General features: G+C 39.9%; 1 protein-coding gene across 2 annotated transcripts in view; it reads left to right on the top strand.

The window, feature by feature from the left end:
* THUMPD2 (THUMP domain containing 2) overlaps positions 1 to 26,949 on the top strand; it is a 38,163-nt gene that overhangs the window by 4,196 nt on the left and 7,018 nt on the right. Inside the window, exons 2-9 of one of the 2 annotated variants that reach the window (XM_037136151.2) lie at positions 2,997 to 3,132; positions 4,480 to 4,892; positions 5,842 to 5,919; positions 9,411 to 9,463; positions 13,807 to 13,894; positions 18,543 to 18,614; positions 19,131 to 19,245; positions 24,388 to 24,496. In XM_037136151.2, coding sequence (XP_036992046.2) covers positions 2,997 to 3,132; positions 4,480 to 4,892; positions 5,842 to 5,919; positions 9,411 to 9,463; positions 13,807 to 13,894; positions 18,543 to 18,614; positions 19,131 to 19,245; positions 24,388 to 24,496 — 1,064 coding nt within the window. Of the gene's footprint in view, positions 1 to 2,996; positions 3,133 to 4,479; positions 4,894 to 5,841; positions 5,920 to 9,408; positions 9,464 to 13,806; positions 13,895 to 18,542; positions 18,615 to 19,130; positions 19,246 to 24,387; positions 24,497 to 26,949 lie in introns of both variants that reach the window. The other variant, XM_037136210.2, reaches the window with a different exon arrangement.

Below are 26,949 nucleotides of genomic sequence, written 5' to 3'. Positions count from 1 at the left end.
CTCTCTTCTACAATGAAACAAAAAATCTCACACACCACTTCAACTCTTCCCTTAGCACTTTTAAATTAATTCTGAAACTAACTGGCACCTGTAGAATTAGGAAAACTTTGGTATCTCTATATTACTTCCTATATTACTGTACATTTTACCTGTACTTAAATATCATCTTTGTGTTAGACTTGAATCCCTGAATTTTAAAAGAAAGGGAAGGATGCTAACTGCTTCGATATGCTAGCCCATGACAGCTGTTTTTACTTTAATAAAAGCTGCTATTTTATCTTTGGAAGTGTTAGACATGAAACCAGCTGGTTTTAGACACTTGGTTATGCTTTAATTCCAAATGCAATAAACAGATGGTATATATATATATATAAATTTTCAAGTTACAAGTATTAGGATGAAATATTCTAAAATGCTGCATTTCTCCCTAACTATTGTAATTGAGTACCATCGGTTACAAGCAGGAAACTAAGGAAAAAGAGTAACACTAGCATCAGCCATTCTTCAAATCATTAAGTATCAAAATTCTCCCTACTGCTTTAAGCTATAATACTTTATCTTCATAAAGAGCAAACCAGTAAAATGCTTTCATATTTATGATTATGTCATTTTCACAGTGACTTTTACAATTTAGTAAACTACTTCTAATTATATGCTTATTAGTTATAAAAGAGTAGACCTTATGTTGATTTTTAAATAAAGAGAATAATGTTGATTTTGACTTTGTCAATGTATTTAGCACATTAAAGCATCAACACATATTATTCTTATGATTTGACCCCAAATAAATTAAATCTTATAGATCTTCTTAATTAACTTGACATTCAGTTATGTTCTTTTTGAAAATCTTGCTCCTCCCACCCCAAAAAAGACATTTTTAGAAAAACTCATCGTATATAATGTTTCCCTAGATGTTCAAATAAGTGGACAAAATGTAAGATCTTTGTACAATTAAGTAACTATAAATATATAGTTCACTGGATACTTAGATTAAAATCACTAGTCTAGATGTTCTATCAGTTTATTTGTTTATAGGACTTAAACCTTAAAACCGTACATTTTCAGTGAAGTATTTATTTCACTTCCCCCTGAGTCTTGTCAAGGTATTTTATGTTTGTTACTTGTTTTATGGTGGCTTTAATGTCAGAGAACATAAAAATGTAAAATTTTAAACATGTGCTTTTTAAAACTTTGTTTTCAAGTTCTAAGCACTTTGAGGTATGTATTGAGTTTGGACTTTAGTGGAAATTGTCACCTTTGTAATGAGAAAGAAGTAAATTCTAGAAGCTAGAAACTCTTCTTTTAGCTGCTTCATTATCCCCTTAAATATTGACTCCTAAATTTTCTTTTTATTTTCCACTTCATCTCTCTTAGCTGCGTTGCTGGTATCTAAGCCATTTGGGCTTTCTTTTTATTTATTTTTCAAGCTTTATTGAGCTATAATTGACATAACATTGTGGAAATTTAAGGTATGCAGTGTGTTAATTTGATAGATTTATATATTGCACAATGATTACTGCCATAGCATTAGTTAATACCCCCACCTGTCACATAATAACCATCTATTTTTTGGGTGAGAACATTTAAGACCTACTGTCTTAGCAACTTTCAAGTATATAATTCAGTGTTATTGTCTCTATTCACCATACTGTCCATTAGATCCTCAGAACTTGTTGAACTTTGTAACCAGAAGTGTTTGGGTTTTAACTGGTGACAACCTAGGGCTTCCTTGGCAGATACTCTGTCATCAACAGAGAATGGTAACCTCAGAAATTACCATCTGGAAAGCTTACTTAAACCATATCAGATAAAAAAACTTAAGAGTTCAAGTTCCCATTGAATGGGAGCTGCCTGAACGCATGGGACACCCTGAATTCCCTGATGCTTCAGTTCTAGAAAAGTATTAGAACCATCTTAGTCAGCCCTCGGCCACCGCTGAAAGGAGAATTTCAAGACAGTCCACATCCATTCTGAATTTAAGGGGGCTGGGTGGACCCAAAAAGGGTGTAGGATTCCATGGGTGTTGACCGCTATTTGCCCCACTGTTGAGCCCAGTTAGAGACCCCGCAAGTCCACGCTCTTTTCATTCGCCTTTCTTGCTTGTCTTTTACCTCGCAGCTACCCTGTCTCCAAAGCCTGCTGCTGTTTGATGCATATTTCCTGCTTCTATCCATTTTTCAGTTCCCGCAGCCAAGTGTCTCATTATTTCTACCTCAGTAATCTACTTCTCCCTCCAGCATCACTTTCTACACTCCGTCCTTTATGCCTCTTCCACAGTAATTTTTTCTGCCAGCTAATTTGGTGCTGTCAGTTTTCATCAAAAGTCCGTGATGGTTGACCATTACCATCTCTGGCACTCCATGTCACGGCCATTTATCAAGCTGGCCGGAGCTACACCATCCATCGCCTGACATTCTCAGTCAGCACAATGCAGCAAGTGTGGCCGTGCTAACCTACGAGGAGCCTCAGCCGGGCTGTCACACGCACCTCGGCCTCCTGCCCTCTGTTCCTTCCCTAGAATCCCTCTTCCCAGGTCATGTAGGATCCTCCTCCAAGACTTTTACTAATGATGCCCGCTTTCCAATAGTGTGTGAGGTTTAGCAACACAATCACCGAGTATTTTGTGTTCTGTTTTTCTAGTGTGTATACACACAAATGCACACTCACGCTTTACAGATGGTGGCATGACATAGTTAGATGATGGTCTTGGTCACTGACTTTGTGACTTTTTACAGTTTCTTAAACCTATCTAAGCCTCGGTTTTCTAACCTGTAAAATGAGGGTGATAAAATCTACCTGAGACAGTTATAAAGATGAGGGAAAAGAATGTATTCAAAATACCTGGTATAATGTCTGACAAATACTAGATAGTTCAGAAATGGTCATTTTTATTGTTAATCTAGATGCTATGTTTTAATTCATTAAGGGGGGAAAGGGAAATGGTTCTTATTCTACGCTACATTCAACTACATTAATATCTATTTTTCTATCTCTAGGTTGAATATGTTTCAGGAAAAGTTTTTTTTACCACCTGCTCTGACTTGAATATGCTAAAAAAATTAAAATCTGCAGAAAGATTATTTTTACTGATTAAAAAGCAGTTTCCGTTTAATGTTTCTTCTGTAAACAAAGGTACAGTATATTTTACCTGTTACTTTTATCCACACAATATATTGTGCCCTAGCTTCCTGCTTGATGAGTAATAAGTAGCCATTTGACATCTGTAAGATTCATTCCAACCTGTGGGACCATTGGTTATGTATTTTTCTATATTTTCTGACTGTTATCACCTGTGGCTTCTCTCTTTGCGATTCGCTGCCTGTCTTACTGAGGTTTCCGTGCCTTAAGTCACACTTCATTTTGAGAATTCTGATCGGACACCTTCTCTATGGATATGTATGGTCAGATGCATTTATTTAGATGGAGGGCATCTAATAATCCAAAATGTATTGTCTTGATAAATTGGTCAAAACTGTCACCTTGTAAATTTAACTAATGAGTGATTTAAGTAGAAGAATACTGTGTAGTAAAATTGCCTGTATTGGAGACCTAAAATGTTTGAATAAACTTCTAGCCTTTTATAAAGCATTTCAGTTAAAGGGGGTTTAAGAGATTTTCTGTTTTTATAATATGTGCAAAAAATAATTTAAGGATCTTGATAAAAGCAACAAAATCTAGACACTGATGGATTAAGCATTGCCTTAAGCTTCATTTTGATTGCTGACTCTGCACAAGAGATCGTATAAGTGTGTAGTCTATAATAAATTGTATTGAGAAAGATACAAATGGCAGGAAATCAAGACACGGCAGAAAAAATTATTTTAAAAAAACACTAAGACATTATACTGTGGGGTTAATATAATTTCATTCCAATATTCCACACACATTATTAGAGAAACATAGAGCAATTACTCTTGGGTCTTCTTGATAACCCTTGTTCATTCAGAAAAGACTACATTATGTTAAGTATGCTGGCAGAGTCTAAGTTATGAACAGATTCTGGACCTGAGGTGTTACTTTATGGAAACTCCTTTCGTGGTGTGCACTGCTACGGTGTGGTCTAAAATAGTCCAAAGTTCAATTGCTCTGTTTCTGGGACCTGTGTTTGGTCATTTATTTTTTTTCCAACTGAATTTTACAGGCAAGATCAGCATCATTTCAAAGATTGAGACACCCTCTAGGTCTAGGCATGTATTGAAGAAGTGCACATATTGTGAAGGACAAATGACCTTGCTGAAGTGTATGATAATCCTGTAAGAATTTGAAAGTAGTTTTGATATTTAGTATGGAATATAAGAATGAACCTTATTTTGCACACCATTCTTATATTAAATGATAGGAATTTCAGATGAAAGTGAAGAAATTAGTTGAAAAAACTTATTTTCTAAAAATAAAGATAATGGAACTTGGGGGGTTATGAGTATAATAGACTCTCTTTAAAGTTTCAACATAAGATAAACTGAGATTTTATTTATTTAGGAAAAATATATAATGAAATGCAAAGACTTATAAATGATGATCCTGAAAGTTGGTTGAATGCCATTTTGATTTGGAAAAATCTTCTTGAACTTGATGCAAAAAAGAAAAGACTTTCTCAAAGAGATGCTAACCTACTAAAAAGAAAAGTGGGAGAAAATGACACCATTATCACTAAGAAATTAAAAGCAGAACAAATGCAAAAGACACAAGAGAGTAGGGAATGCCAGCTGGAAAAACAAATAGGAGAGGAAACGCCAGCGCAAGGAGAGTTTCTCACTAACAGAGAAAAATTTCAACTAGAAGAATGTCAGACTGAAGCAGCGAAAGCAGCTGGCACCCCCAGCCAGAAAGACTTGACTTTCAGAGTGTCTTGTCGCTGCAGCGGAGCCATGGCGAAGACCTTTTCTGCTCAGGTACACTCAGCTCCAAAGTGGGCTTTCGCTTCCTAGAAACAATTAACTACTCTTTAGATTTAAAATGAGATCAGAACCTTTCACAGAATAAATAATAAGGTTCAGGCAGATAACCAGGCCTAATATCATATAATTAAATCTCTTTAAAAAGGCATTTTCCATTTTAATGTTACGTCAGATGCTTAATAGGAATAGTATGCCATTCTGAGTACTTAACTCCTTTTACTCTCTCCCCAAAAGTTTTCTTAAACTTACAGGTATCTGTCGCATTTAGAGAACCCTGACATTTGGGTTCTCCTTAGTTCAGTTCTGTGTGTACTGAGTGATGACTCTGCACCAGGCCCTGTGTGTGTGGTTGTCACTAGAACCCAGACTGCAAATACATAAGTGCACTCAAGGCCTCAGCCATCTAGGGGAGGGTGAAGACTACAAGCGGGATCCTTTGAAAAACTGTTACCAGTTGACCCCTACAAAGGTCAGTGATATAAAGAGCATAGGTGTGGGTTCTTTGGCCAACCTTAAAATCAGACCCTAAAGTTTGAGACTAATGCTATTGATCTGGTCATTTGAAAGCATACAGGCTTAGAGCAGGTAAAACAGTTCATCTTTTCAGCTTGCATCTATTTCCTAAAACCCAGAATGGCTTTATTTACTAGGCCACAATTTGGTTATTTTGTGTCTAAAAATTACAAAAATAGAGATTATACACAAGTAGGTTTTAATGCCATACAGTGTTTTGGACTGTGGGGGTGAGGGGGTGAAAAAAGTAAAATGCAGCCTTATTGCCTTGAATAGAAAGTTTTGCAGTATAATATTTTAATACTGTAATTTTAAATCCCCATCGCATAGTCAGACTTGGTTTTCCTACTAGCTCTGTTTCCACTTATATTTAAACTTAAATGTTTATTTATAATATTCTTTTGTTTTCTGTAACTTGCTTCTTTTCCAGGAGGTAGGAAGAATCATTGGAATTGCTCTTATGAAACAATTTGGGTGGAAAGCAGATTTGAGGGACCCAACTGCAGAGGTAACGAATGCTCATTTTATTTTGAGTGCTTATAACCTAATTCTTTAAAGACAATGCCGACTAATCTATTGTACTTTTCAACTTTGCTTTAGAGTTTCAAAAAGCCTGTCTACATGGATCCAGCAGTCTGTTCTCCTGTAGCAGTAGAACGGTGCAGATAATTTTGCTGTTAGTTTTCAGTGTGCAAATGTCTTATCCAAATAAAATGTTGCGAGATGGAATTGTTTTGTCACAGTTAGCTAAAAAGCAGTCATTATAAGGTTGTGGAGATGCTCTCTACAATCATTGTAGTACGTAACAAATCTCTATAATAAAAGATTCTAGCAAATGTTTTAAAAACATAGAAAACGAACAGGCTGCACAAAATTCAACAATGTGCTAATAGTGGTTTTTGTTAGGGTTGTAGGATATGTTTTCTTTTTCTCTATTTTTTAAAATTAATGAAGTTACACTATTTTTAACTGGAACAAAACATAACATATGGGAAAATAAATGCTGGCTACCAAAAATAATATTCAATGTTTTTCAAATACCATCTCATAAATTTGAATAGGTAGTTTAGTCATTTTCATAATTAATTTATTGTTATATAGCTTTAAGTAGATTAATTACTAGCCAAATCAGAACATTTAGTGTTATTTTATTTTTTAATTCTTTATGTAATATTTTTAACTTCTAAAAAGTAATGCCTGGTGTATGTCTTTTATTCCTGTCATGCAAATTACTTTGACCTCATGAATGTTTTGAAATAGGGTGTCTTTCATCTCCCCCTTCTGCTCCCTGGTTCCCTTTGATTATCTCCCTGTCTCAGAATTACAGTTTTTCATTGTTTAGCTTAGAAATAAATATAGCTAATTTAATTCCTATCAGCCATTTAATGCAATTAAGGTGAGCTATTATTGGTAGAAGTGACCAACATAAAACAAAATTGGCAACAATAAAATCAGAGGACTTGCAGCCAAGATGGAGGCGTAGATAGACACACTGTGCCTCCTTACACAACCAAAAGAAGGACAACAACAAATTTAAAAACAAAAACAACCAGAGCTGCCAGAAAATCAAACTGTGTGGAAGTCCAACAACCAAGAAGTTAAAGAAGACACATTCATCCAGACCGGTAGGAGGGGTGGAGATGGGCAGCCGGGGTGGAGAGGACCCCACATACAGCACCATAATTCATCAATGTGTGTTGACCCATCCCGGCCAATACCTAAGGTTCTGCCTCTTACAACGTAACAGGTGTACCAACACACACAAAATGGCCCAAATGAAAGAACAGATCAAAGCTCCAGAAAAAAAATACAAGTAAGTGATGAAGAGATAGCCAACCTATCAGATGCATAGTTCAAAGTGCCATTAATCAGGATGTTCACAGATTTGGTTGAGTATGGTCACAAAATAGAGGAAAAAGTGAAGGCTAAGAAAAGTGAAATAACGGAAAATGCACAGGGAGCCGACAGTAAGGGGGAGGAAACCAGGACTCAAATCAATGGTTTGGAGCAGAAGGAAGAAATAAACATTCAACCTGAACAGAATGAAGAAACAAGAATTCAAAAAAATGAGGAGTAGCTTAGGAACTCAGGTACAACTGTAAACATTCCAACATCCAAATCATAGGAGTGCCAGAAGGAGAAGAAGACCAAGAAATTGAAATTTACTTGAAAAAATAATGAAGGAGAACTTCCCCAATCTGGCAAAGAAAATAAACTTTCAGGAAGTCCAGGAAGCTCAGAGTCCCAAAAAAGTTGGACCCAAGGAAGCACACACCAAGGCACATCATAATTACATTACTCAGGATCAAAGATAAGGAGAGAATCTTAAAAACAGCAAGAGAAAAGGAGACAATTATCTACAAAGAACTTCCCATAAGTCTGTCAGGTAATTTCTCAAAAGAAACCTTATAGGCAAGAAGGGGCTGGAAAGAAGTGTTCAAAGTCATGAAAGGCAAGGACCTACATCCAAGATTACTCTATCCAGCAAATCTATCATTTAGAATGGAAGGGCACATAAAGCGCTTCTCAGATAAGGTCAAGTTCAAGGAGTTCATCATCACCAAGCCCTTATTATATGAGATGTTAAAGGGACTTATCTAAGAAAAAGAAGATAAAAAATAGGAACACTAAAATAACAACAAACTCACAACAATCAACAACTGAACCTAAAAAACAAAAACCTAAGCAAACCACTAGAATAGGAACAGAATTACAGAAATGGAGATCACACGGAGGGTTATCAGTGAGGAGGGGGAGGGAGGAGAATGGGAGAAAAGGTACAGGGAATAAGAAGCATAAATGGTAGGTACAAAATAGACAGGGGGAGGTTAAGAATACTATGGGAAATGGAGAAGCCAAAGAACTTATATGTACAGCCCATGAACATGAACTAAGGGAAGGGGGGATGCCATTGGGAGGGGGGTGTACAGGGCGGAGGACAATAAAGGGAATGGGACAACTGTAATAGCATAATCAATAAAATATATTGAAAAATATTAAACTCACCATTAAAATATAATAATAAAATAAAATCACACACAGTAAAATTTGTGACCAAAATTGACAGAAAAGTCAAATCTTAACAAATTTTGTTCTGCAAAATGACAGAAAAATTCATAGGGGGAGAAGCTGCTCTTAATAACATTTGATATATAAAAATATCAGTATATCATATCTTTAGTATAAACTCGAAATAGAAGAGAATCACAATAAATAATTTGGCTGAAGTTGAATAATATAAAAAATTGGCAACTTTAGCCCTGATGATCAAGAAATTAAATTGACTAAAGGGAGTTCATCCCAGATCACTTTTCTTGATGAAAATGCATCAGTAGTGGAATAGCCCTGATTAAATGACATACATGAAAAGAAGCTTTGGGGTGGAAGTATTGGGGTTCAAATGCTCCTGAGGTCAAACAACGGAATTAGAATATTCCATAAACTTTATCAGACTACAAAAGTAAGATTCTGACTTACAATTTTGGGTGACTATTTATAATGTGACATTCAAGTCCTCTCTATGGTAATAAAGATAATAGAGAGGAGAAAGGTCACCTAAGATAGTAGAGAGAGAAGGTAACCCTGTTACAATATATTTGACCTGAAGAGTTTTCTGTTACACCAAAAGTATGTAGCTGTGTGGCTTCGGTGCCTCAACTCTTATTTGAGGTTAAAATCAGGGGGGACTTAGGAAGTCTCCCCTAATCCCAATGCTGAGAAGTCTGATCCAGTTATGATCATTCAGAGAATCTTTGGGAAGAAAGTTAGTCTTGAGTTCTTCATAACATGAATCTCCATATAATGTATATACTGAATTAACCTCAAGTTTTTCTATGAAATATATTTAAAACTTACTCCACCTCGTCTTAAGAAAAATATTGTGGAACATTTTTCCATATATATCACCTAGGCCTTATTTAGTTCAAAATGGAAGTTTTCAAATTATCAGTAATTTGGTAATCCATTTCCTGGTCCATTTTTATGTATTTGTTCTTTCAGATCTTTATACACCTGAATGACCTTTATTCCATCGTGGGAATTCCCGTGTTCAGGTACGTATTATATTCCAAGCTTCAGGTTTGTCCCACAGGAGAGTTTGTAAAAGTAAGGACTTTATGCTCTGCATTTCCAGTGTGAAACACTGATGTAACAGAGGGGCTTAGGCAAAGCATTTGAGTTCTTTACTTCAGCCAGGAGTGCGTTTTCATGAAGCTTAGTGGGTATGATCTGATCTGACCAGTTAAAGCTATGAAAGATTTTATCACAGTAATCCACTGATTATATGATTTGTACTTAAAATTATATCTAATTATTTCTCTTATGAAGTGATTTTTTGCCAGCCCATATTTAAGCTGAAATTTTTAGTCTGTTGGCATCTTAGAATTTTAATTAAAATAGACAAAACAGCATCATTCTTAAAATTCATCTCGAACATGAACTGTGTCCAGCGATGCCACACTGTACACGTCTGGCACAGTGGATAAGAACTGTGGGCTTCAGTTCTGCCTTTTGAACAGACTAACTGCAAGTCTTGGCAGATTATCATATTTCTCCACTGTACAGTCAGGAAAATAATGCTACCTTCTTCATTGCTTTGTGGGTGGGCTCAAATGAGATAACCTACATGAAAATGCTTGGTACTATTTCTAGGACACAGTAAGTGTTGAAAAATTTCAACTCTTTATTTCTGAAACAGATCAGCAACCAGGGAGGAAAAGGAAAAACATTTATTAGACTAGGATTAATTTATTCAATTAATTTCTGTTGTAACACCTAGTGAATACTTAGCTAAACATTATGCTAGACGTTCAAGGTGAGGAAGATGGTTATTAAATTCAAGGCATTCAGTTTGGTGGTGGAACAGATAGGTGACAGACGCTCGATTGGAGTCAGAAAAGGGGACCTGTCTCTGGTGGAAGATGGTAAACAAAAGAACGTGGAGGAGAATCACTTAATGAATCGCTTAAATGGAGAATGGAGGAGGATCACTTACACTGAGAACACTAGGAAGGGTTCCCCAAATGGACAAGAGAAGGAAAGGACCTCGCAAGCAAGGGTTTGCGTGTGCAAAGGCATGGAGGTGTGAGATAGCTTGATCTATATGGGGACAGACAGCAGTTTCAGCCTAGATGGGACACGGAACACACAGTGGCAGAAAATGAGACCGAACAGTTAGAAACAAGTCAAGAGTCTTGTAGGCTGTGCTAAACACCTTGGACTTTGTTTAAAAAGCAGTAAATATTTGAAGCAGCAGAGTGATGTGAGCAGATTGGTGATTTTTGAGATGTTGCCAAGGAAATTATATCTTTAAATGAAAGGGAAATAAAAGGAAAAAGGAGGTTTAAACTCTTCCGGTAGTTCAGGCAGTGAGTGATGAAGAGCCGGACTGTGAGGCAGAATAGGGGCTAACAAAGAGGAGGCCGTGGCCTCGATGAAACGTCCAGGAGTCTAGAGCAGGTGTCCGATACCTGATTTGGACATTGGGACAGCTAGCAGATACCGGTGTCACTGGGGAGGAATGTAGGGAAGGCAGTGTATTCGGGGAGCAGTGTCTGAGTAGATATTTCAAGTTATAGCTCAGGAGTTCCGGTGACAGTCTAAGCTGGACGTGTAGGTTGAGGTACCCAGTATATAGATGGAAAGTAGCCCAAGAAAATGAAAAAAAAGTATCGAGATATGAAATACAGTGAAAGAGGTGTGCTCAGTTTACACCTGTTGAATTTGCGGTAGTCTAGGTAGGTAAAAAAGTGTGCAAATGCACTTAAAAATAAAGACCTTGCCCTGGCTGGTAAGGCTCAGTGATTGAGTGCCAGACTGTGAACCAAAGGGCCTAGGGTTTGATTCCCAGTCAGGGCACATGTCTGGGTTTCGGGCCAGGTCCCCAGTAGAGGGCACGTGAGAGGCAACCACACATTAATGTTTCTCTCCCTCTCTCCCTCCCTTCCCCTCTCTCTAAAAATAAATAAAATCTTAAAAAATAAAATAAAAATAAAGATCTCGGATTCAGATGACAAGTCTCGGCTAGAAATGTCAATGAGTGTCTGTCTTGGTAATAGACGGTGTGTAATAGAATAAAGAAGGAATGCTTATATGTGGAGAAGAGGATCAAAACCACATTTATATTCATATTATGTAAAAGTCAACTCAAAATCTGATTAAACACATTAGCCAGATTCTATGACAGAGAAATATTTTTATTTTCAAGGAGTTTATTTCCTTTTTTAATATTTTATTTATTTATTTTTACAGAGAGGGAAACATCAGTGTGTGGTTGTCTCTTGCACATCCCATACTGGGGAACTGGCCCGCCACCCAGACATGTGCCCTGACTGGGAATTGAACCGGTGACCCTTTGGTTCACAGTCCTGCACTCAGTCCACTGAGACACACCAGCCAGGGCTCAAGGAGTTTATTTCTGAAAATTTTCTTCTCCTAAATAATTTTATTAGATTGATGTAATGGGCCCTTTTGTTGAAGTAAAAGCAGACCATTTGTCCAGGTTTATGAAAAATAAGAACACATTCACTTTAGTTACATATTAATAGGGCTGGCTTCCATAAATAAAACCTCTATTGGTCAAAACATACATATAATTGTCAAAATTTTCAAAGGTTATCTATATAAATTCCTGATACTCAAAAAGGCACTTACCAATATGGACAAAGACAGTTTTCCATACCAAGTCTCTTCTTTTGGTGCCTAGAGTGAAAAACAATCTCTCAATTCTGGTTTTAACTAATGTGTTTTTTATAGCAAGACAGTTGTCAAGACTAGCCTGTAATATCAAAACTCACTGAGCAAAATATTTCTAGTCATTCCACCTGCAAAGTTTATATTCCATATTCTATATCTGTGAATAGTGCTATCTGCATATGAATCATTATTTTTCATCTTTACCAGAGGATATGTTTTTTCTTATTGATTTAGATAGAGAAGAAGGGAGAGAAACATCAGTGTGAGAAACATTGATCAGTTGCCTCCCATAAGCTACCCAGCTGGGGATCAAACCCACAACCTAGGTGTGTGTCCTGACCTGGAATGGAACCCATAACTTTTTGGTGTATGGGACGGCACTCCAACCAACTGAGCCACCTGGCCAGGGCTGCAATGTGAGTTATTTTTTAAAAAACCTTTAAAAAATCAAACTCCCATGGGTTTACCATGCAGAGCTTCCTCATTGTAACAGTAAATATACTATTATACTGTTTTTTTGAAAAAGATACTTCATCTTAGCCCTGGCTGGTGTAGCTCAGTGGATTGAGTGCGGGCCTGTAAAGCAAAAGCTTGCTGGTTCAATTCCCAGTCAGGGCACATGCCTGGGTTGCAGGCCAGGTCCCCGGTAGGGGACACATGAGAGGCAACCACACATGGATGTTTCTCTCCCACTCTTTCTCCTTCCCTTCCCCTCTCTCTAAAAATAAATAAATAAAATATTTTTTAAAAAAAGATACTTCATCTGATTATAAGATTTTAAGAGGTTTAAAGTAAATATGCAGAGAACAAGGTAACAAAAGCAAAGATCAGAAACGACGAGGAAAGAGACAGGGTTTGGGGAACACTGTGACTTCGAACGACGTTCAGAGAGGAACCCTCTTAGAGGGTTTGAAACAGGCCTGCCCCCGAAACAGTCAAGCAGTGATTTTTGACATCACGTCTTCATATCTTAGCAACAAATTGTGTAAATGAAGTAGAAAAGTACATTAAAATTTCTAAGGGAATGCTCATTCATTGCATTAGCCACGTAGAAATAATATTTTAAAATTTTCTACCAAATCTGGAAACACCGATAGTAGCACTGATGAGCTAGGGGTGAGGTAGGAAGGCAGACGTGATGGAGCCCAGAGAACGCGTCGGGGAGACGGCTGCTTCGGCGCGAACAGTGCGATGTCGCGCTTCGTTTCATCTGCGCAGAAAGATGCAAATGAGCAAACAGCACACTTACACAAGGGACTTTTAATAGAAAACGCACTTCAGGGGTTAGCACCCATCCAGTCCTTCCTCCCGTGCCGCATCTGTCACAAAACCGCCTGTTCTTCTTGGTGACTCCAGATCAGCAAACGAAGGGAAAACAGGGAAGTACTTAAACACTTGTTCAAAACTACCCTCGTGTGATTAAATTGTGTAAGTTAAACACAGAAGGGCTTAAATTTCCATCATTTAAAAATGTTACCTTTCTAAAGCACCGCACTACCTGATTAAACAAGGTGCCAAGTACAGAAGGTATTTTTGTAAGGTTAGGTACTCCCAGCTTGGGGAATATGCAGTGTGTGTTGTGTGAACGTGATGAGGTGATTCACAGGTACGGGCAGGCCACTCATTTCTGTCTGCAATCAGGTTCTTCTTTAACGTACAGTAGCAGTGGCCGTGTCATCGGGTCCTCTCTCTCTCCCCGCAGGGCTCCCTTGGCCAGCCGAGCTTACATCAGGACGGCAGGGCTGCGGTCCACCATAGCGTGGGCGATGGCCTCCGTCGCTGAAATTAAGGCAAGGAAAATGCTCCTATTATTACGATAGCGAGGTCCTTTCCATAATTAACTTACACAGTCTCTTACTTATGGACATCTTGGTTGCTTGCTTTTTTTTTCCTCTTCCGCCTTTCTTTTATCATTTTCTCTTGCTGCTTTTTGTTGCTGTTGTTGTTGCTGCCATTACCCTTACAAAGTTCTGCAGTGATGTTTTTATGTATTGTTGGATTTCCAAGAGCATTTTGCCTATGAAAAAGCTAAAAGGATGGCCACATTTTATTCTTTCCAATGTTTTGTGTCACAGTCACATGGCCTGTGAAGCCCCTGCTTCTTAAAATTTAACTTTTCTCCTGTGACCAAGATCTTGATTATTTTTTGGAAATGTTCCATGGGCATAAGAAAAAAATTGTATTTTGTAGTCAGTGTCCTCTGTATCTTTACTTACTATTTTACTATCTGCTTAATTTTGAAAGGCATTTGAAATATCATTGACATTTTTAAAGCTGTTGCATTTTTATTAGCTGCCTTATTCAGCTGCTTTATAGTTTGCTACATACACACGTCTGCTCCTGCTTCACCATGAGAGGTGCCTTTAGTAATTACATGTGTTCTCTTTGCCTAGAATAGTGAGTTAAAACCTAAATTTCACCATGTGTTATTAATATTTTCACTCCTTTCTTTGCATTTCCTAATATTTTAGGGACTCCCCCATCGTCAGCTTTGTTTTCAGTGCACTTTCTGACACTCACATGGCTGTGTCCCACTGTGATGGTCTCGGGCTTCTGAAGAAAGAGTTCAGTGCTGTGACACACACCTGGCTGTGTTTCTCCTGTTTCACTCTGTTTCCCACTTCTTACAGTTTACTCTTTTCATTTCTGCTGGTCTCACCAAGTCACTTCGTAATCATTTCATTTTCCTCCCTGAGGTTGGAGATTGTACCTTATTGTTCCAGCCCATGAATGGTTCCCTTTCCCGGCTCTCTCATTGAAACACATAGGACCCTGCTGTTACTTAACAACAAGAGATCTACTGCTTCCTCTGACAAGATAGGTTTTACTACCAAGACACTCACTCTCATCTTCCCCTTCTTTCCTATCATAAGATGAGACCTCCAGGCTGTTTCCTCTCCTCCTGACCCACCGTTACTCCTCCTACAGTGAGACCTTAGAAACATTTTATCTTCTTTCACTCCCAACCAACCCCCAGCTACTAGATTGACCTAAATCATTGGTCATGTATCACATTTCCCTGGAAGCATGTCTTGTCTGTTTCCACAGTTCTTATTTAGCACTTGTATTCCCAGCCTGCCCTTAATCATTGGTCAAATCATGTACAACGAACGCATTTCTGTGCAAGCACACAGAGGTGTGCTGCAGAGGGTGTCGGTCCTCGCTGTGGGTTGTCATGTTGCGTGCCCCCAGGGAGGGCCCCTGCCCTGGTCTGCTTCTTGCTGGGTTACGGTCTTCCCGTGAGTATGTTCCTCGCATGCGGTGTTGTAGTGGTATATACCACCTGGATGTCCGTAATCCTCACGTCTCTTCCTTTCATCCCCGGTGTGTCCATCTCGGCTGGAGTTGCATTTCTTTTCTCTCAGCTGTCTGTCTGTCTGTGCTGTCCCGTTGCCTTTTAGCTGCCAGTGTGAGAGCCGAGTTCTCTGTGCCAGAGTGATTTTCTCTTCCCTTATCACCACCTTGTTCTTTCTGCTCAGAAACTGGTAAGACTTTTGTCTTTAGTTCTGTAAGGGCCAGGATTCTCACCAGAATATACTTGCATGTCTTTTCTGTCCAGCTCCTAATCTGGGAGTCTGACTGCCTGGGTTCTAATTCTGCTCCACCATTTGCTGACTGGGAAACTTTGGGCGAGATAGTTAACATCTTTATGCCTCAGTTTCTCACTTACAAGATGAAAAGAATAATTTCATAAGGCCATGTGAGAATGGAATGAATTAGCATTTATCAAGTGATTAGAACAGTGCCTGCCATTAGAAGCATATAATATTAACTACTGCTATAGTAATAATTATAGTCATAATACTTATTTGGATTCTAATAATTGTAAAATTTTTATTATTATTTCTCTAGCTCAGCCACTTTTTCTCACTTTTTAATTATTATTACCTCAACTGCTTTGCATTAGAGACTTGAACCTAAAACTACTTTTTTTTTCTGCTTCTGAAATTCTCTCTCTCTCTCTGTCTCTCTCTGTCTCTCTCTCTCTCTCGGGACATTTTGGTCCTTTCCATTAAGTACTCTCTGGCAGAGAGAAACCTGACTGGCCACTGAGCACTCTGCTTCCTCTGCAGACCAATTGAAGGACCACTGGGACTGGAGGTGGGGTAGGTGTCCTGCTTGCTCCTCGTTCTTTCTGCCCAAAATCTCTCAGTGCCTTTGGAGCACATGCCACCGGATTATTACAGTCATACACAGATCTCTTCCTAGCATTCCTATAAGAATAGAGGCCATTCTTGTTCTAATTATGGTCTCACTATGCACTCCATAACCTGACCCATCCAAGTTTCTGCTTCCTTACCTCTAATGACCTGCCTGAGGCACACCCCGGACCCCATCATACTCAGAAGGGAATGCCTCCCCAAAATCTCACCTTCACAAAGCCTGCTGTTAACCACCTTCTCTTTCCTGTTCGCGTCCTCCAGCACCCTAAGACAGTTCAGTAACCCCTTGGGACCACCAGCCTTTGACCCTAACGCTGCCCAGTATTCATCACTGTCCTCGTCCCTCCCTCACAGCTTGGATTTTATTTTCTGCCATTACAGTCATTCCTTTGCCCATACTTTTAACTCTCTTGATTCTTATTTGACATAAATATTCACCATGATCTCCTCACCAAATCTGCCAGCGTACCGGAATCTGCGCCCACTTACGTTGCCTTATTGCTGTTCCGTCATGTGCATTGCCCTTGCTGCTCTCCACTGCCTGTGGCCTGGGTGCCAGTCCCTCTTGCCTACCTACAACGGACTTTCTGTTGGGCCATTCTCATCAGCAGGTGCACTCGCTATAATATCTTGCAACTTTAAAAAAATAACCTTCTCCTGAACCCACGTGCTCATTCAGCTACCACCCCCATTCTTTTGTTTCCTTTTACAGAAAAACTCTTGAAACTAGCTGCCCACACCTGCCGCCCGACCTCTTTTCCTCTCCCTCTCACTTGTGCCCACCCTCTTTGGGCTCCAGCAGCAGCTCCACCGAGACCACTCATCTCACACTGAACCCGTCAGCCCTTCGTCACCAGCAGCGCCCTCCTTCTTGAAATGGTTTTGTCCACTTTGTTTTGGGAACACTACACTGGGTTCTTCTCCGTCCTTGAGCACGTGCAATGCTCAGCATGTGTTGCCGAAAGGTTGTCTACCAAACGTCTGTATTTACGAGATCATCCGGGTCCAACCCATAGACGATCTTCTATTTTAACTTCTCTTGCTTCTGTGTGCCTCATCTGGTTCTGGTTCCTTGAATACCCTTCATAGACTTGACACTGACTGCTCCCACATTTACACCTATGGTCTGAACCTGTCCTCTGAACTCCAGGCTTCTGTGTCCAATGGCTCACTTGGTCTCCATAGGTGGTCCAGGATGTATCTCTAAATTACCACGTCTGGAACTATACTCTTGTCACCTTTGAAGCTTCTCCTCCTGGAGTCTTCCCATCTCACTAATGGGCACCTCTCCTCCTCCAGTTGCTCAGGTCAAAAACTTTATGCCTCTCAGGTGCTGCCGTTCTCTAGCACTCCATATCCAGCCCACCGTGTTGACTCCGCCTTTAAAATATACCTGGAGTCCAACCAGCTCTTACCACTTCCACCAGTACCACTCTTGATTTAAGCTACTGTCATCTCCTGGATCCCCTAAGTAGCCTCCCTCTTAACACTCTTGTTCTTCTGTTCTCTTCTCACAGATCATCGGGAATGATCCCTTTGAAATGTAATGTCTTGTTACTTCCCTGCTCAGAACTCTCTAAGAGTTTCCCATCTTTCAGAATAGAACCAGAATCCTCACAGTACCTACCAGATCTGACATGCAACCCCCAGAATGGGAGTGCCTAGTGTTTTTCTCCAGATATCCTGTTCTGTTCCCAGGCGCAGACAGAATTACACTTTCCTGGCCCCTTGTAATTGGGTGTGTCATGTGACTGACATGCTTTAGCTGGTTAAATGTTGGTGAACATATGTGTCACTTGCAGATGGCACCTTTAAATCCTAATGCATAACTTGTCATGCTGTTTTTCCCTCTGCCATAATGACGGCTGTGCTCCAAATGGTGACCATTTGTTCAATTCGACTTCCAGACTAAGGAGCAAAAGCCCCAGGTGCCCTACTATGGGCAGGCAGCATGAGGTTACCTGCTGTTTAAACCTCTAAGATCCGGAGCTTGTTACTACATGCAGCGTAAGCCAGCCTGCCTCGACGGGCTTGCCTTCCTGCCCCCCGACAGCATCCCCGTGTTCCCTCTCGCTCACTGTGCTTTGGCCCCGTCCTGCCTAATATGTACACAGGCCCAGCATACACGTGCCTCGGAGCATTAACTACCTGAAATTCCGAAAGTGTAAACAGGAACCAGTACTCTTAAAGTACTGATTCCTCCAGGTTTGTGTTTCTTCTATAATACCCTATTACAGTAGACTTAATAGTACCAAATCGGCATTTCTGTTCCCAGGCTGGTGCATTGGTTTTAGATCCAATGTGTGGACTTGGAACAATACTTCTGGAAGCCGCTACAGAGTGGCCGGTAAGTTCTACACTTTGGTAAACTAAGAAATATATTTACATCGATTGGTACATCGATATGTATGTTTACTTACTGATTGTTTACAAGTAGGCTGCCTTTTGGGGGCTATTATTTTAATTATCTGAATCACTATTTTCTACTATGAAATGGCTTATTAATTAAATTGCTGTGTTATTTTTAATAGTATAATAAGTTTAGTACAATGTAATTCCAGTGATTAGTCATGACAGATTATGCTAATCCCCAAATTCTGTAGTCATTTATAACTGTAAAATATTTTAATAGATTTTAAATTGTTAACAAAAATTTTTGCTATTGAATATTGTTTTAAAGAAATCTGATGAATTCATTTCAACCTGGATTAACACATCTATTAATTGCACTTTCACCATTTGAGAAAATGTCAATAGGTTTTCTTAACTACGGAAAATATCTGATAGTTTTATTTATACTTAAGTATGAATTTCTTTCCTGATAGTTTTATTTATACTTAAATATGAATTTCTTTCCTCATAGGAAGCGTACTATGTGGGTGCTGACGTCAGCGACTCGCAGCTCCAAGGTGCCCGTGACAACCTGAAAGCTGCAGGCCTTGAGGATAAAATTGCGCTACTGAAAGTCTCTGTTGTAGGTAAGACATGAAAAGTGCAAATATTTGGAAAGGTGAGCTTATATAAGTATCTTTGGAATTATAATATAAAATAAGACTCCCCATAAACAGTGAATTATTTATACCTTGTAATCTATTGGTGAGGCTAATACTCAGTTTACTTCCAATATTTTAATTGTAACTTTTTTATTTTTCAAAAGATTCATGATTGGGAACAGCATTTATATAGTTTTCCTAAGCATTGGAAAGACCATGCTTTCTTAAGATCACTTCACACAGTGTTTCTTTTCCTCACTAGTTTGGTTTTTCCTTTGTTGATACCCATGAACCCCTTGTTCAACATTGACAGGGGTGCAGATGGCACACCTTTCTACTATAGTAAGTGCGGGCATGGACTTTGGATTCAAAGAGACTGAGTGTGAATTCTGGCTCCACCATCGTTTCTAAACTGCATGTCCTTCAGCAAAGGACTGGACCTCTCTGCACTTTCTCATCTATAGCGTGAAGGTAACACCCTCCTCCCAGAGCTGGAGTGAGGGTTTATTACAGGAGCACACACTGTGTGGTGCCAAACTCACCGCCTGAGTTACAGACCTGCAGGCATGGGGCTGTTCAGGACGCTAGCACACTCCTATCAGGACTTGTGTCTCTGCGGAATCACCACCTTCATTCTTTTTGTGTGCTTTTGTGACTACTATTTCTAATTTCAGTAATACTCACTTTATTTTATGACCCTTAACTCATGCCAAAGAAGGTGGTTCTTTACCATACAGAGATTACATGTGTTTTTTTGAAAGTGTATGATTGTTGAAGCACTATGCTGTACACCTTAAACCAATACAAAATAGTATTGAAAGGAAACTATAACTGAAAAATAAATTGGAAAAAAAGATTGACCATGAGTTGAACATTGTTGGGGCTGGGTAATGGAGTTTAATAGTACTATTCTCTTTACTTTTGTATATGTTTTAATTTTTCTAAAATTAAAAATTTTAAATATAAAATCTAAAGAAATTAATGTATTTATCCCTAAAGTTTAATCATCATGAAAGTTTGGAGCCAAATGGTATTATATTAAAGGCTGCCTTAGGAAATGAATAGACATTGGTTAGGCTTTTTTTCTAATCTATAGATATCATTTTTAGTATCAGATGGAGCCCTATAATATTTACAGATTTGAGCAAAAGAAACAAATGTATTATTAGTTAAAATCACAAAACTATGTGCAGATTAAAAAGGGAGGACATTTTCACTCCTTGAATTAGACATTCTATAGCCTGTTGTACATTTCTTCGGTGAAAGAGTTATAACAAGATTATTGGTAACCATTGCTTTGTTCTCAGGTGTCATTCATTTCTACCCTGGTAGGAGTGAGGCCAGCGTGGTTTCAGCATCCTCATGCTGCGCTGGTTACATTTTCTTTTGTGTTAGTGAGTTTTCCTGTAATACCCTTCCTGGCCCCAGAGTTTCAGCCAGGTGTCTTGTGGCCCAGGCTGTATTCTGCAAGGTCCATGAGGCTGTCAGGCTTCCTATGGGAGGGGGGCAGAGAACAGGAAGCAAATGTGGGACACAGTGAGTTAAGTTTCTGTGAAAGATGTGTAGGAAATAGAGGATAAGAAGCTTACCGCAGGGAGCTGAGTGTTTTTGCTACAATGGCTCTGTCATTTATTATGTGAATACTTTTTCATTGTTTGGCAACACTGCTATTCTGTAACGTTTTACAGCAATATGTGTTTTTAAGTGCGTATTTAATGAAAAAGTAAATACAGTAAGTTCACTCAATGTTGATAGGTTCTTGGAACCACAGCAAAATGATGTCTAATAAAACCAATTCTACCACAGGTTAATTGATAGAAGCAAGAGTCAGGTCTCTGCAGCATCTCATCTGCTTTATAACAAAATGGTACTACGGGAAATAACCTCATTCCAGGATCTGCTGTACTGAGTTTTCATTGCTCACCAAAGCTGATGGTGAACACTTCTTGAATAGAATGTTTGTTGACATTTCCCATCCACTGTGAGGCCACCATGATATCGCTGACCAGACAAAACAGATCTCTTTCTGGAAGCATCTAGAATTTACTCCAAAACGGACTGGTTGCTCCAAGGACACTGAGCCCAAAGCCAGCTGCTTTTCACAGGCAGCGGAGAAAAATGCACCCAAACAGCGCCCTGGGGACCATGCCTTTTTATTTAAGTCAAATGACTCCTCTTCAATGAATTTTGCTCTTTTTTCTTTTAAATTTTTTAGAAAGGCGTTTATAGACATCTACAACTAGATGCAGGCTTGAGAAGGATAAGGAGATTCTTAGTAAAGCATTCCCTGTTCAACCTTTGTGTACATTATTAAATTCCAAAGTTCACGGTTCACAGAAATTCTATGATAAGTATAAAAGAAAATATTAAGCAAAAGGTCAAAAATACATTCAAATCTTATAAAGCCTTAAGTATTTGCCACCTAATTAGTATCACCTTTATAGATTTAATAAAAGATAGTTTTCCTGTGACCACTGATAACCTACCCACCATTGCTTGTGGCAGCTGCATGAAATCAAGGGGCCTTGAAGGAGCATACGTGTGTGTCGCATGCAAAACACATAAGAATTTGGTACTTACTCTTGAAGCCCTTGGGCAGTGGCTGTCTGCAGGAAGACACTATTCCTGCCCGTGGGGACAGCTGTGGGGATGAGAACGAGGAGATCTGTGTGACTGTGTGACAGCTGATGCAGGTCACAATGGACAGCAAAAACTTATAGGCGGCCCTCAGGGGCTATGGCTGAGACCAGGCAGAGGTGCAGCAGCCCCGCATGAGAAGCACGGGTAGCAACAGGACGCTATGGCAGGGCGGCAGCCAGGGCAGCTGCATGCTGCCCATGGTCCGCAGGTCCACAGGGAAGCTGCAGGGGCAGCTGTGCAAGGACAGGTTCACCGTGTTCCAGCACATCCCCACATTTAGAGTAATTGCATCCAGACCAGCAAAAGAGGACAAGTAATCAACATGCACGAGGTGTGTAAGTGGTCACTGTGGCATCGCATACACCAGCCCTGACCTCATAATACCTGATGTCCTGCTGCTGGCATGGCCAGCTTTCAGCTGTGCAGTCTACGTCAGACATGACCGACACACCCTGGCACAGGGACTCAAGTCAGCCAAGTGCCTGGAGCTAACCAGGCTGCTTCCTTTGAAGTTCATGCAGTTATCCATCTACAGTCGTGAGAAAAAACGGCTCCACCTAAAGCTTGCCACTGGCTGTGCTTTTTGCCTACAATTATGCCCCCCTTCAGATGCAAAAGGAGATCTGTTTGCACACGTGGAAGACCTGGTGTTCTTCCAGAGACCACCAGTGGACCGGCACCAGCTTGTCACAGGATGGACATCCCTGTGCTGGAGGCAGAGGACCGGAGAGCCCAGCAGAGCCCAGCAGTTAGTGTTTGCAGACTCTCAGTGGGGCCTGAGTGCATCAGGACAGCAACCCCCGGCTGTTGTCAGGCTGCTCTCCTAGGCTGACTGGGAAACACGGCATGTGGGAGGGCTCAGGCCAGATGAGCCACTATGCGGAGGCCCTGACACTGGGGAGGTCCTGAGTGCTTCTGAATACCCGAGATCCCTTAGATGTCAGCTTCTCTGACCCGTACCCGTTGTCGTAATGCTGTCAGTGACATGCCGGTCGGACATTCCGTTTGGGAACACTTACATGCTCCTGTGGACCCAGGCAGTCTGGTCTGTTGTGGGACATTTTTAACTATGAGAAAGCCCTTTACGTGAGCCAGGAACTGATTTTTTGTAGAAATCTATGGCATTGCAGCATGCTTTGTACACAGGTTACACAATTTGTTGGTAGCTATTAAAATGTAAAGGGGCCATAGCTTTTTCATATTCTCACCCAAGGATATGTTTATTACTTTTAGAGAGAGAGGAAGGTGGGAGAGAGAGAAACATCAATGTGAGAAACATGAACCAGTTGCCTCCCATTCATGCCCCAACCAGGATTGAACCCGCAACCTAGGTATGTGCTCTGACCTGGAAATGAACCCACAACCTTTGGTGTATGGGGTGATGCTCCAACCAACTGAGCCGCCCAGCCAGGGCAAAACAGACATAGCTTTGACCAGCAGTCCCCTTTTAGGAATCTTTTGTAGATTCGCTAAGATGTGTATAAAATCAAAGTGTGGGGATGCTCACTGGTAAATCCACCAGCGCTCTCCCTGGCACTGGAACTGCCCGAGCAAAGCTGCAGTAACCCTTTGGGGGATGTGGTAGGGGGATCCCTGCATTCACTGGACTTGGTGACCTCAAAGGTTCATCTATTTATAAGCTTTTAAAGACAGGTGACAGCCTTTGTAGTGTTATTTTCTTCTCTAATTCCCTCTGTCTCTCCTCTCAGCACAAGCCATGGAGCTCCATGGAGAAGGTGACCAAGACCAGGGGTGGGCATCAGAAGCCTTCCCATGGTCGCTGAGGTGTCTGGGGCCACCTCTTACTTAGGCTGCTGGGGAAGGAGTCCGACAGCATTCTTCACACACACACACAAAAGAAGCACAATTAGTAGACATAAAATAGATGGGGAAAGATAAAAAATGGTGTAGGAAACAGAGGACTCAGAGAACTTATATGTACAACCCATGGACATGAATTAAGGGGGGGATGCTGGAGGGTTGGCAGGGCATGGTGGAGGAGGGGGATAAAGGGGGGGAAATTGGAAAAAAACTAATAGCATAATCAATAAAAATACTTAAAAATAGATCTATACATGCAAAATTTTATACATAACTGTAAAAAGAAAAATGAAAGCTACAGAGTATAATTTTTGTAAGAAGTTCTTGTAGACAACGTAATGTATTTCTTGTCGGTACTGACAATTTTCTAGTCATGTAATATGTTTAGAGAATTGAATTTCTGCTTAATTTAAAATTCTGCTTACTTATGTCATATTTCATCATACCTGGAAAACCAATTTTCAAAGAATGGACTATAATTACTGTACCATTTATCTTCAGTAATTCTAAATGCCTTTCAGAAACTTGTAATTTCTTAGAAATAATATTAGCCACCCTAAATTTTATTTAATATGAAAACACAGTCCTGTGTACTTTAATTTTCTCACATTTAGATTATAAATACTTGAACTTACTGAATAGGATGCTCTAATTTCTGTGTTTCAGAATTGCCGTTGCCTCCAGAAAGTGTTGATGTTATTATTTCTGACATTCCATTTGGGAAAAAGTTTAAGTTAGGAAAAGACATCAAAAGCATTCTACGAGAAATGGAAAGGTAAGGTGTTGAGTTTATTTCCATGATTGTGAGCTATTGGACACTTAAACAAAATGTATCACAGCTCTTCAGTGTAGATTTTACTGAATTTTAGTAATTTCCTTGAGTCTTTGTAGCTTAATTTTCTAAGGTTTTAAATCAGAAATTTATCGTTGAAATAAATATCCCATATCATCTCACACTATGTTTCATTCAGAAAAAAGTTATTTTATTTGTTAATGACGGAAATTTGTGTACCTGAAATGGTGACCTACATGTCAGTCAGTGAACCAGGTAACTTGCATATTCACTTCTAATCAGCACAAAACCCTGCATCCAGTGTGTTAATCCCCTGCACCTCACAGGTGGGAATCTGGTTCCCAGAAAGACGAACTTTCTCAAGATCACGCAGCTGCTAGACAGCAGAGCAGTCACAGAAGGACCGTGCAGTGACACAGGAAGGACAATGCCTTTATTATTGTTGGTGAAAAGAAAGTGCTGAGTGTTCTTCGTGTTATGGTCTCTAAGGTTGACCTTGGGGAATGTAATCTAGTGAAAGTGTTGCTTTGAGAAGTTCAAACAGTAAGTCCCGAATCTGTATTTTTATGATCGTTTATTGCATTAGAGTAAGGAGAGGACCTAGAGTGTGTAGAGGACTGAAAGGACATGAGTAAGTGGTCAATTCTTATTAAATAGTTGCAGCTGAGCATTGGACAGAGCAGGACAACATAAATGTTCGAGAGCCTGTATGTAAATCATGTCACCAGTGGAAAAAGTGAACCATGTGTGCTGGGGCGGAGAAATTTAGTGTCAGGGCTGACATTTTGTAAGGAGAAGTAAAGCTTCATGGGAAGTCTTAGTTCAACTAAGAGGCATCTCACCTCGTTCTTACTGCTGGGTGCTCCTGATTTCTTTTTGGATTACCTTATTTCTAAGGAACTTGCTCTGTTAATGCAGTTACCTAACTTCTGAAATGTTACCTGAGACCTTTTCCTGGGCAGCAGCTATAATTCGGACACTCTCCGAGCTCCCGTGCTCCTTTCTGCCTGGCGTCACATCCCCCACAAGGAGCCATTGCAACCCTGACTTGCTAGTAAAATTATTTCAGGAGGTTTCGAAAAACATTGGTGCCCACTCTCCATCTCTCCTCTCCGAGGCTCTGAGGTCATTGTCAGTATTCCCTACCGCCCCCCAGGTGAGTGTTGTGCAACCAGAGTTAATAACCACACGCTCTGCGTCTGACTAGGTATTAATTCACCAGCTGTACTCTGAAGCCAACTCCTGGTGAGATACTAATATGTGTGAGTAGTGACTTACATTTAACCTTGATAGAACTTTTCAGAAACAATGGTTTAACCCAACTAACAATCGAATGCTGCATATTTTAGACAGCACAAATCAGCAGAGGGCAGTGTTTTGAGTAGATGCTCCTTATCAGCCTGACTTTCTCTAGGCTGGTTTTGGTTTTTCTAGGTAATTGAAAATGAGACAGTAATCGATAAGACTGCCCTCACATTGTGGCAGTAAATTTAAATATTTATCTAAGAATCAGGAAGATATTCAAAATTTTCCACCTAATTCAAGTGCCTCAGTAGGATGTTTGAAGTGTGTGCATTTGGACATAAGGAACTTCTCCTGTGATCAGGCGTCCTTGCCTCCTGCCCACAGCCTTTGTGGTTTGACTTGACTATTTGTGGTTTGAGGTCTTATGTGCCTCGTGCAGTGGTGAAGAGTACAGGCCTTGAAGCCAGATGCCTGGGTTCTAGTCTTATCTCTGGTACTAGGAGTTCTTCCCTCACAGGCGCATTGCGTGGCCACTTTGTGCCTTTGTTTTAAATAATAGTACCTACCTCAGAGTATAGTTCTGAGGAGTCGGTGGATTTAAATCTCTTGGAACAGTGCTGGGACCTACGAAGTGCTGTTAGCTAACTATAACTGTTAGCTCTTACCTGACTTTTTAGTGTAAACCACTTCAGGTCCTTTTCGGAGGTAGGTGGGAATATATGGAAATATATTTACGTACATGTAACTTTTCTCCCAGTGGTTTCTCAGTAGTTTAAGGGTATAGACAGAAAATGGAAGGGAAAGGAAATTGTGTGAATAAAAATAAGAAAAAATACAAGAATCCAGTAAAGCTGTTTATAACAGGCAAGAAACAGTTGGTCTTGTAAGTAAAACAGAACTGGACTCTTCGAGAAAGAACATGCAGTCAGAATTAACAACTGTCGGACAAACGATGGCTCTGGCAACGTGAGCTCAGCATTCTTAGCTCAGTTATTTCCTGCTCTAATTTATTTCATCAGTAACCATTTCATGAGGACAGAGCATTGTGGGTAATTCAGAGACATATGATTTCGTAACTTTCCTCTCAAATATGATCTTGGAAAACATGAGCAAAATTAGAAATTTAACTTGCTCACCTGGCCATAAGAAGTCACTGTGTACCCAAGAAGCTTGAGATGGATTCATTGGAG

Source organism: Artibeus jamaicensis, unplaced genomic scaffold (assembly GCF_021234435.1).
Source record: "Artibeus jamaicensis isolate MK-2021 breed Jamaican fruit bat unplaced genomic scaffold, CSHL_Jam_final contig_465, whole genome shotgun sequence".
NCBI classification, from domain to species: domain Eukaryota; kingdom Metazoa; phylum Chordata; class Mammalia; order Chiroptera; family Phyllostomidae; genus Artibeus; species Artibeus jamaicensis.
Note: the sequence above shows the minus strand (reverse complement) of the source record. Positions and strands in the feature narration are given on the sequence as shown.